General features: G+C 41.2%; 2 protein-coding genes across 2 annotated transcripts in view; both read left to right on the forward strand.

Annotated features, from left to right (window-relative positions):
- Positions 1–3,551, forward strand: part of MTPN (myotrophin) — a 60,716-nt gene extending 57,165 nt beyond the window's left edge. Inside the window, exon 4 of the mRNA XM_024737956.1 lies at positions 335–3,551. Within this exon, the coding sequence (XP_024593724.1) occupies positions 335–421 (87 nt within the window). The 3' untranslated portion in view covers positions 422–3,551. The remainder of the gene's footprint in view (positions 1–334) is intronic.
- On the forward strand, positions 1,373–3,079 carry LOC112394965 (leucine zipper protein 6). The gene is made up of 2 exons (XM_024737975.1): positions 1,373–1,432; positions 2,869–3,079. The coding sequence occupies exons 1-2, from the start codon at positions 1,373–1,375 to the stop codon at positions 3,040–3,042; spliced, it is 234 nt and encodes a 77-aa protein (XP_024593743.1). The 3' UTR covers positions 3,043–3,079.
- Positions 3,552–11,764: the final 8,213 nt, after the last annotated feature.

The following is an 11,764-nucleotide window of genomic DNA, read 5'->3' on the forward strand; positions in this document are numbered from 1 at the left end:
AAAAAAAAAAAAAAAAAGTGATTTCCTTCCCAACCCTCCCTGTTTTATACTACATAGGGATCTTCTTTTTTAAAGCTTAATTGAGTAAATATATGATAGTATAAATAAAAGCCAGTCATTGCCTATGTTATTGGCAGTTTCTAGTTTACATTTCTAGTGCCTGAAAAATAATCTGGTGTTTTTACAGCTTAGTCTCTAACCTTCGGGGCTTTTCCTTCACTAGAATGGACTCCGGTAGTAAAGGAGTTTTGCCTCTGCCAAGCGCCCTGGCTTTCACTCTCTTCTCCTGGTTGTGGGCCTCGTTTAATGATAACGGCTCTTTCCTCTTTTCCAGGGTGCTGATAAGACTGTGAAAGGTCCAGATGGACTGACTGCCTTTGAAGCCACTGACAACCAGGCAATCAAAGCCCTTCTTCAGTGATGGACGGATGGGCTAACAGCTCTGGAAGAATGACTCTCCTGTGGCCTCACACTGCTGCCTGTCTGTCTGTCACTCTCTATCTGCCAGCTTCTTCAGCTAAAATACTTCTAGAGGGGTGAGGGGAGAGAGAAATTCATAACAAATCGGACTACCAGAAAAAAACAATGTTTGGGAGGAGAGGAGAAAAACAAGATCAGGCTTTTACTAGGATTCCTGATCAGGTCAGCCTCATTTTCCATTCCCAGTAAAAAAAAAAACACAGCTTATACCCATGGGAGAGTAAAGACAAAATATACCATTAACGTTTGACCTTTTCAGCTCCCTGGCTAATTTATTAGGTTGCGTTGAGGGTCTGACTATACCAAGGCCAACTATACATTTGGTAGCCCCATCTGTGCGAGCAGTAGTGGCTGCTGTGACGTAACTTAGGGTGCTGAGATAAGCAATTAGCTCTAGCCTTCTGCCTTAAGATTCACTCTAGTGGGGGTCTCCCGGCATAGTTAAGAGCGCTGCCTGCGGTTGGTGACCAAATCTTCCCTCGGTGACTTCCAGCTTTATGTGAAAGCTCATTCAAGGCGAGGAGGGGCACACTCCTAAACTGCTGGGCGGCCGCACTTTGGATTTCCTCTCCCCCTTCACATGGATTTCATGTATCTTTAGATACAACTGACTAGTTTTATTTATAAAATCTCAAAGTTTTGGAAGTCTAAAGGAGAAATCATTCCAGTATGCATATTTTTTTTCCTCTAGATTCAGACATTTATAGAACATTGAAAACACTTTCAAACTCCTGCTGGTAGTAAAAGGGGATTTAAAAAGAGAATCATAGCCATAAGCCTGTTAGTATCATAAAGAGAGAACGGTTGTCTTAGTACCTATGGATTTTCTTCATTTGCTATTTGAATGGATTGGCCTCAGTTGTGTTTGGAGAATCAAGGAACATTCTTTGGAATGCCTCTCTCAGACCCATCCTGGATGCTGATTACTTACTGCACCAAAGCTATCACTGGGGTGAGATTTACTGTTTGGACACATTTAACCCCATCCCTTAAAAATATGCGTGTTACCAAGTTTCCCTGAGGTGTTGATAGGCTTCTGCTGAATGTATGCCAACCCACCTGCATAATATATATTTTTTCCTTTCTATATTATGCATTGCATAAAATGTGAGAACTTCAAATTGTATTCTGTGTTCTTAAAATACAGGGCCCTAAAATGGTGTTCTTGGGACCTGCAGAAAATATTTAGACACATTTTCTAATGTTTATTTCATGAGCAGTACAGCTAATTAAAACATATACCCTTAAATTTGCTGTCCTGCATATAAAATATTAAGATTCCTTTGACTTGCCATCCATATAAGCTTACTAAAAATATAAGGGTTTTTCCTTAGCCATGTCATGCAATAATTGAATGTACCTCAAATTTTTAAAACGGGGGAGGGTGGGTGAGGGACTTGTATTCAGATTGTGGATAACAAAGAATTAATGATGATTTTTTAAGGCAATGTAGCATTCTACAGCAGGGTTAAACTAGTACCAAGAACAGTCAGCCTGGCCAACAAGTCTTATTGGCCACTTGCTGATTGGTTGGTTGGTGTGTGGGTTTGTGTGTGTGTATTTTTCCCCATGAACCCTTTTTTTATCCTGTGGCTTTTTCACTTAAAACTAGCCTAACCCTGTAATCTTCCTGCATCCAAGAAAACAATCACAAAATGCTGGTTTAAATACTTTGATACATTTGGCTAAGTCTGCTGTCTTAATGCAGCCTATTTATTAGAGTTGGATTAAAAGTCGGTAATCAGTACTTCATAACATCACTGAACTGAAACACAGAGCTCTCCTCACTGAAGATGGAGGGCACTCTATCAGACTGTAACTGTCAGCGGAGTGACAAGCTGTTTTGATACCTTTGTTTCCACTTCTTGGCATACTGCTGTTTAAAAGGCTTGGATTTTACTCTCGATGCAGTCTTACCTTTACTCTCTAAGTGTTTTTTGTAGTTGGCTGCTGCAGAGAGTGCATGGTCCTGTCATTCCTAAACCTGGTCTGCTTCCACAGTCACCTGGTCTGGAGGCCATGTGATTCTGTGTACACTTCATCCTCGTGTTCCTTGTAATGCAGTAGAGGCTACTCTGCCTTCCCTCTTCTTTCTCAGCCATTTTGTAAACCCCATAATTATGAAGCAGTTGCTTGAGAAAATAACAGATAAACAGAATAGACTGACCAAGATGGTTTAGTTTCTTTTTTTTAACTAGGTTATTTATAATGTATTTCTGAACCACTTGGCAGAGAAATTCACAACACTTAATGTTCATATTTTGACTAAAGGAAGCTAAAACCTTGTCTGCTTTTTGGTACTACATGCATTAGTAAAAGATTAAGTAAGTTTTGTTCTCCACTGAAGTAATATTTAACATCTCAGAAAAAATCTTGCATGTTCTGTAGTTTTGTATTAAGTCAGTCATATCGTATGCACCGTATCAAGTGAAAACAGGTGGTTTACCTGTCTCCATTAGTATGCTAACAGATTCCCCCTTGCAGCCTCAGACTGGTATCTGTAGACTTACAGTTGAGCTACGGCACGAGAATCGATGCAGTAGTTCACAGCTCACCTTCTAAACCCAGTGGGGCATGAAGGCGAGGTAGGTGGGTGCGGTGAGTGGAAGCTGCCAGCAAGTACGCCCTTGATTCATTGATTTCTTTCCCCCAAATAATGGATTTCAAATCTATATGTACCTATTTGATTTTTTTTTTCCTAAATCTTCAACTGAGCTGCTGTTTTCTTCCATGCAATACTGTATACTCGATTGTGTATAGAAGCAGCTGGTGAGAGTGCCCTCCTGCACAAGTAACTGCAGTGTTTTGCATGCAAAATTTTAAAAAATTTAAATTGTCCTGATTCTATTTTGTAAATGGAGAAACAATCATATCTTTCTAAGCAGTAATGGAGGAAGACTAGTGCTTTGTGCGTTTTGATATATTTGAGTTCATTTTTTCCACAATGTAATGCGTTTGACACAATTGGGTTTCTCATATTATCCTAGTTCATGTACATCAGAATGCTAAATAATATTGTGTTGAAGTTTTGTGTTGCAAGAACAAATGGAATAAACTTGAATTGTGCTACAGCCAGCGTGTCAGCGTTTCCCTCACTCCGTTACTACCGCCTTCCTCCTCCAGTCTTCTCTACAACTGTATCGGTGCCTTCCTCCTCAAGTCTTCTCTACAACTGTATCGGTGCTTTGACTCAAACTTTTAAAATCTGAATTTTTCCCCTCTATCCCACTTCTGGAAAAAAATAAGTGGAAAGAAAATAGGACATAGGAAAGATTCAATAGAAATAAACTATATTACTTTTCTCATCTAGTGGTTTTGCTCTTCTCACAGTTGCCTGATACAAATTGTTTGCCTGTAATAAATGTTGAGTAGTTAGGAGCAAGCTGTAGCTAGGAAATGCTAGAGTGTCAGGATCTTAACAGGTGTTAAAGAAAACAGGGTCACAGTAAACCTCTTTAACCCTTTCATATGCTCATTTAAGCTATTGCAGAACTTTCACGTAGCACAGTATATCAGACTGTTAGATTTTTTTTCCCTCTTCCTGTTAAGACCAGTGATTCTCAAAATATGGTCTCTAGACGAGCAACCATGACCAGGGAACTTGATAGAAATGCCCAGCAATCCGTGTTGTAATAAAACCTCCAGGTGAGGGCCTCCCTGGTGGCGCAGTGGTTGGGAGTCAGCCTGCCGATGCAGGGGACGCGGGTTCGTGCCCCGGTCCGGGAAGATCCCACATGCCGCGGAGCGGCTGGCCCCGTGAGCCATGGCCGCTGAGCCTGCGCGTCCGGAGCCTGTGCTTCGCAACGGGAGAGGCCACAGCAGGGAGAGGCCCGCGTACCGCAAAAAACAAAAAAACAACAAAACCTCCAGGTGATTCTGATGCACACAAATTTGTACGAGAAGAGAAAAAAATAGTCAAAAAGCTTCTAAATAGGATGTCATCAAGGGTGGCTTTCTAGAGAGTAAAATGGAAGCTGTAACACATGAGACAGCAAAACTCTGGACACCCAAGAAAATCTTAAGATGAACTTCAAAGCTATGTTCTGGGCAAAAGAAGTCGGGTTAAGATATAACAGTGGCTCCAAAAATGTAACACTGGTAAGAATGACCCTTCATTATTAGGGATTTTTCCCTGAAGGATGTCCCATCAATTGCCATGGACAGTATTTCCACAGTCCCCAGCTATGGTGTTACAGTCCCCATAGCTGAATTGCTGAGGCTTGAGCCTTGCCCAAGTCCTTTGAGTTCCAAAGTGGAGTGAGGGAAGCATGCAAGGACGTTGGGGAGATAATGTCATGAACCTCCTTATTTCATGCTGAGCACATTGTGGGTCACTGGCAGGGCTCTAATCACTTAGCTGTGCCCCTGTCGGCTTCTGCCTAGCTAGTCCTACAGCAGGAGAGCCCTTTGGGAGACCAGTTGCTGCTTTCAACTCTGCTTCCCTGGGCTGGCATTAGTGCCTTGAACATGGATTCTCCACGGCAGTGGGTGTAGCACTGGCTCAGAAACAGCCACCTTTGCGGCTGCGAACCATTTCCTGTTTTAAATTTACCATCTTCCCCAGACACTAACGGGATAATCACACATCAGCCATAGGATATCTTTCTTCAAGGATTTTACTTCATTGAAATATAATTACTGATTGAAAATAGAATTTATCAGCTTTAATGGCACCTGATACATGGCAGACATTCACTGTATTTGTTCTGAACTAATGTCAAACCATTACACAGTCAAATGCGAGGTAAGCTTTGTTTTAGTAAATCCTGGCTAAAGGATTACTGGCTTTTGGGACCATGGGGCTACACTAAGTGTCACCGTACTCAAATATTGGCCAAGCAGCCTCAAAAGTACTACTGAAATTTCAAACCCAAATCAATGAAGTAGAGACAAATATCACAGTCACAAAGATTCACTGAGGAAACGCTGACCATGGGGTCAAATGCAGGTCACTGAGCTATTTGTGGCATATACTAAAGCACAGCTGTAAATAGAGTAGCAACACAAAGGACTGTCTGGTCACCCCAGCAACTTCTATGCATTCAGCAGCTGCAGCAGCAAGGGTATTCTTATTCACACCATGTGGACAGAATGATGGGTCACATGTCTGGCAACAGCATCTTATCACACAAAGGAAAATAATGCATAGACAATTCCTAGCAACTGGATGCTGATATTATTACTAGATAATTTTTTTTTTTTTAAAGAAACTGTTTTACTAAAGTTTTACTAACAAATCTGAGAATGTATCTGTATATCCTTCTCCGGATATCTAGTAAGGTCCCATGTGTTTATGCATATCCCCTGTGGCAGGCCACCAAGTCTAGCTATGTGCCACTGCTGGTGATTTGCTAGTCTAATTTCAGTAGGCTTGAAAGTACTCAGATCTAAGTTAATTTATATTAATTTTACTACTAAAATGTTTTAAATAGTTATTGTATTACAGCTAGTTGTGCTGAGAACTTTTTACCACATTACATTATTCAATTTTTACAATAATCATATGTTAAAAAAAAAGACTAAGGTTAAAAAACTTGCAGTAAACAGCTCATGAATGGTACAATTTAGTTCTGTCCGCTTTTAGAGCCCACATTCCTTCAAATTAAATGAAGAGTAAAAGCTGTTCTCACCCATATATCCAAAACCAATGCTCATACCTACTCCCTTGCAGAAAGCTCAGAGAGGCTCTGCAGCCCCGGTGCCTTTTTTTTTTTTTTTTCCTCTTAGCAATAGATCTCCAGAACTTATTTTGCATAACTGAAACTTGGTAAGCTTTAACCAACACCTCCCCATGTTCCCCTCCCCCAGCCTTTGGCAATCCCCATTCTGTCTCTGCTTCTATGAGTTTGACTATTCTAGATTCCACACATAACTTTTTCTGGCTTATTTCAGTTAGCATAATGCCCTCAAGGTCCATCTATGTTGTTGCAAATGGCAAAATTCCCTTCTTTTTCCAAGGCTAAATAATATTACACCTTATGTACATACCACATTTTCTTTATCCATTTGTATATCAACGGACATTTGTTTCCATGCCTTGGTGATCATGAATAATGCTGCAAGGAACGTGGGAGTGCGTTCAACTATCAACTATCTCTTTGAAATCTAGATTTCACTTCTGTTGGCTATATACCCGGAAAAGGGATCACTGGATCAAATGGTAATTCTATTTTTAATCTTTTGAGGAACCTCCATATTGTTTTCCATAGTAGCTGCACCAATTTACATTCCCACAAAGTACAAGTGTTCCCTTTTCTCCACATCCTTGCCAACATTTGTCCTTTGTGAGTTTTTGTTTTGATAACAGCCATCCTAACAGGCGTGAGGTGGTATCTCATGCTTTTGATTTGCATTTCCCTGATGATTAGTGACATTGAGCTCCTTTTCATACATCTGTTGGCCATTTGTATGTCTTATTTGGAGAAACATCTATTCAGGTCCTTTGCCCATCTTTTAATCGAGTTATTTGGGGACTTTTTTGGCTATTGAATTATAGGTGTTCCTTATATATTTGAATATTAACTCCTTGTCAGATGTATGGTCTGCAAATATTTTCTCCTATTGCGTAGGCTGCCTTTTCATTTTGATGGTTTCTTTTGCTGTGCAGAAGCTTTTTAGTTTTATGTAGTCCCACTTGTCTTGTTTTGCTTTTGTTGCCTGTGCTTTTGATGCCATATCAAAGAAATCACTGTACAGTTCAATGTCAGAAGCTTTTTCCCTACGTTTTCTCAGTCTTATTGTTTCAGGGTTTGTGTTTAAGTCTTTGATCCATTTTGAGTTGATTTTTGTATACGGTGTGAGATAATCCAATTTTATTCTTTTACATGTGGATATCCAGTTTTCCCCACACCATTTATTGAAGAGACTGTCTTTTCCCCATTGAGTCTTCTTGGCTCCCTTGTCCAATATTAGTTGACCATACATATATGCCAGGGTTTATTTCTGGTCTCTGTTATTCTTTTTCATAGTCTGTCTGTTTTGATGCTAGTACTATACTGTTTTTGATTACAGTAGCTTTGTAATACATTTTAAAATGAGTGAGCATTTCAGCTTTGTTCTTGTTGCTCAGAATTGCTTTGGCTATTCGGGGTCTTTTATGGTTCCAAATGAATTTTTAAGCTTGTTTTTCTATTCCTGTAAAAATGTCATTGGGATTTTGATAAGGATTACACTGAATCTATAGATCACTTTGGTAAATACTGACGTTTTAACAATATTAATTCTTCCTATCCATGAACATGGGACATCGTTCCAGCTGTCTTTATTTCTTTAGTCAGTGTTTTGTAGGTTTTAGTGTACAAGTCTATCACCATTTTGGTTAATTTTATTCCTAAGTATTATATTCTATTTTTTTACACTATTGTAAATGGAATGTTCTTAATTTCCTTTGGGTTTGTTTGTTTGTGGCCACCCATGTGGTTTGTGGGATCCTAGTTCCCTGACTCAGGATTGAACCTGGGCCTTCAGCAGTGAGAGTGCAGATTCCTAACCACCAGACCGCCATGGAATTCCCCTTAATTTCCTTTTTGGATAGTTGTTTGTGTATAGAAATGCAGCTAGTTTTTGTAGGTTGATTTTCGTGTCCTTTGACTTTACTGAAATTGCCTATTCTAACAAATTAAAATTAAGTTCTTGAAATTAAACTAACACTATGAACCTGGAAACCCTATCATATACCCAGGCTTATCAAAAATTACTATTTAAGGGAGTTGGATCACCATTTTAACTGATCATCTATTGTGGTCTGGGCATCATGCTAAGTATTTCATGTGAACTGACTCATTTAATCTTCATAAAAACCCTATGAGGTAGGACTATTGTTATCTATTTTCAAATGAGAAAACTAAAGCTCAGAGAAGTCAGGTAACTTGCATGTGGTCACACAGCCAGTTAGTGGTAGTCTGGATTTAAACTCAGTCTGACTCTAAAGTTTGTGCTCTCTGCACATTATATTGCCTCTCCAACTCTCACTGAACCAACCTATGACATTTTATTCAGTAAATGCAGTGTTTTCCAAGTTCTTAAAAAGATACTTAGCAAAAATTTTATGAGTTTGTTTATGATTTTAAGCAATTAGATGAAAAATAACATGTAACATGCCTTGATCAATTACTTCTTATGATGAAATCAAATTCTGCAGAGATGAAATTTAGTTTTCAGTTTGAGAAACAGAAATACTTGAATGTAATATATTTTCGCAGTCTAGAATTATTATGATATAGATCAAGAATCAGCAAACTATGGCCCACAGCTCTAACCTGCCCTATCACCTGTTTTTTATAAATAAAGTTTTATTGGAACACAGCTTATACCCATTCTCTTACATATGATCTATGGCTACTTCTACTTCATTAGCAGAGGTGAGTAGTTGCAACAGAGACTTTATGGCTCACAAAGCCTAAAATATTTACTCTCTGGCCCTTCACAGAAAAAGCTTGCCAACTCCTGATATAGATGTTTAGTTGGGATAGGTTGAGGAAAACTCTGTAGGATTGGCCAGGACCTAATTAGAGAGTGATGAGCAAGTCATGGGAGAATGTAACCTGTTAATTAAAGCAACTTAAAAGCCAAGCCTATAAATAATGCACCTCTCTTCATACCTAGGGTAGATTGTTACAGTAATGATCCCCAGTGAATCATGCCTGGGTATCCGGGCCCTTGTGCAACCCCTTCCCAAACTGACTCTTGGGCTTGGCCATGTGACCTACCAGGGCCAAATGGGACAGCAAACATGAAGCCAGCAGAAGCATGAACAGGTGCTTCCTTGTTGGGGCATGCCCCCTGAGGTCTCAGCATGGAAACAAGTCCAGAGTTATACCTCAGGAGAGACCACATGAGGAACTGAGGTGTCCCAGTCCACAGTCCCAGCTACCCGCCAGACAGGTGCGTGAAGCCATCTTGGACGATCCAACACCAGTGGAGCCCCCAGATAACTGCAGCCGCAAGTGACCCCAGGTGAGATCCGAAGAACCACCAGCTGCACCCGGCTCAAACTGCAGAATCATGGACAAACATACAGTGGTTGTTTTAAGCCACTAGGCTTTGGGGTGTTTTTATGCAGCAAGAGACACCTGATACAACACCCTAGATGAAGGAAATCTACTGATGAGGGCTCAGGAGCAGTACCTGGGGGCAAGAAGACATGTCTAATTAAAAAGAAAGTGAATTTTTAAAATATACACACCTGCGAGATACAAACAAATACAATGAAGGGCCCAGGATTTCCTTTTCTTTCAGACTCTTGAAGAAGAGAAAAATAGGTTAAAAGCAAAAACCTTTGGCTTTCTGTCTAGGAAAGTTTAAGTGCTATAAATAAACTCTTGTGTTTCTACAGAATCCTTTTTATCCCTTTCTATCTGCCCAGAGAAAGTGTCTCATGCATCCTGATAGGTTTTTCCTTTTGCCTCTTGGAGGAGTCAAAGGCTAATGGGGATTTGCTGGTATGAGCCAAACACCCGTGCCAAGCTAGTGGCTTTATGGCAAAGTAACAGCTTAAACAGTATGGGGAGGGGGTGGAAAAAGGGGGCAGCACGGCATGAAATATAGAAGAGCCACAAGGGCTGAGACTCTCATCTGTGATTCCCACACTAACCACCAGGTGAGCCAGTGCTGGCCTTCCTGCCAGACATGAAGGCAAGGGGGCCCTCAAGCATGGCCAGCAGGGTGTGGGCATGAGAGCTGCATCCGGAATGGCAACAGCAGCAGAAGGTCCCTCACCCTTAATTGTTTATCACTTCCCAGCACTCTCTCTCTCAGTCAAGACCTGTGGAATCGTTTCAAAGCAGCCTTCCTAAGACCCAAACCAGCCACAGGGACTCCAGAAGCTAAAAATGCCTTGGGTTACAGGGGCAAAAAGGGACGTAGTGAGGATAGTCAGTTCTCTAAATTGTGAGTTCGTTGGTTCATTCAACAAACACTTATTGCGGATCTATATATGTCAGGCCCCGTTGTGGGCACTGTAGCCATAACAGTCAACACTACGGACGTGACTCCTACCCAGATAGGGCTTACATCCTAGGAGGAGAGAAAAGACAACGGCTACTCCCTAAATAAAACCAGTACAGATGCTGACATGTGCTGGAAGGAAGTGGACAAGCTGGGCTAGGGTACACACGGTAGGATGCTGGAGGACCTCCTGGCTTGCCTACGTCTTACTGGTTTCTGACGTTCAAGGTGTTTATACCTTCAAGGGAAATGTTTTGGCCTCAGGTAAGTAAAGCTCCACGTGGTTAGATTTTTTCTGCATTTTGGTTTATTGTGTCGGGTAATATTGATGCAGGCTAAGACATGGGAGGGAGGTGGCGAATGGCAGCAGCGCTGAGACCAGACAAGACGTTGAGCAGGCCCTCCGGTGGGGGGGGGCGGGAATCGCCTGGCACCCCACTAATGACCCTGCCTGCAGGGCAGCAGTTCTCCAAGGCCATCTCTCTGCGCTGTGTGTGCTCACTGATCAAGCAGCATCAGCAGCAGGGCCCTGCCCAAGCTCTCTAACTAGAGTGCCCTAATGGGACCACGCGAGAGACAGAAGCTCAGCGCTCTCTGTAGGGAGCTACTAATGCTTCCAAGTCCAGGGAGAGGTTGGCCAGCGCTTGGCTTGCTTTACAACATAGGAACGAGGTCCCCAGGCTTTGTCACCTCAAGGAGGATGTGCTTTCTAATATCTACTCCTCACACTAAGCACAAAATGCTAGAGAGGTGCTTGTCATCTTTTTCTCACCCCCTTTTCATTTTGAGTGAACCATTACATAAATCCTGTGTTCATCTCATTTCGGTAGCTGTGAGCTTAAATCTTGTTTCATGTCATTATCAGCAATTCTTTTCATGATGATAAGAATCAACACAAACCCCAGTTAAAACCTGGACATCTGCCACCCAGTTGCCACAGACAACCGAACCACTCACCCAGGAGGTATGGCTGAGGTTTGACGATGTGGAACAAAAACGGGAATTCTTCCTGAGGATAAGCAAACCAACTGCGTATATTTTGGTTGTGTGACCCAGTGGATTCTATTTTAAAAATTTAAACTCCCCCTCATTTAAGATTAAAGGTGTGTGTTTTAAAAGGTCTTATAGAAAAACCCAGTTGCCACAGACAACCGAACCACTCACCCAGGAGGTATGGCTGAGGTTTGACGATGTGGAACAAAAACGGGAATTCTTCCTGAGGATAAGCAAACCAACTGCGTATATTTTGGTTGTGTGACCCAGTGGATTCTATTTTAAAAATTTAAACTCCCCCTCATTTAAGATTAAAGGTGTGTGTTTTAAAAGGTCTTATAGAAAA

Source organism: Neophocaena asiaeorientalis, unplaced genomic scaffold, assembly GCF_003031525.2.
Source record: "Neophocaena asiaeorientalis asiaeorientalis breed wild unplaced genomic scaffold, Neophocaena_asiaeorientalis_V1.1 scaffold364, whole genome shotgun sequence".
NCBI lineage: Eukaryota > Metazoa > Chordata > Mammalia > Artiodactyla > Phocoenidae > Neophocaena > Neophocaena asiaeorientalis.

Bases quoted from the DNA above. Each gene is read 5' to 3' on its own strand.
- LOC112394965 (XM_024737975.1), top strand. From the start codon at position 1,373: ATGCCTCTCTCAGACCCATCCTGGATGCTGATTACTTACTGCACCAAA. The intron at 1,433-2,868 runs GTGAGATTTACT...CATGTTCTGTAG, and splicing joins GCACCAAAGCTATCACTGGG to TTTTGTATTAAGTCAGTCAT.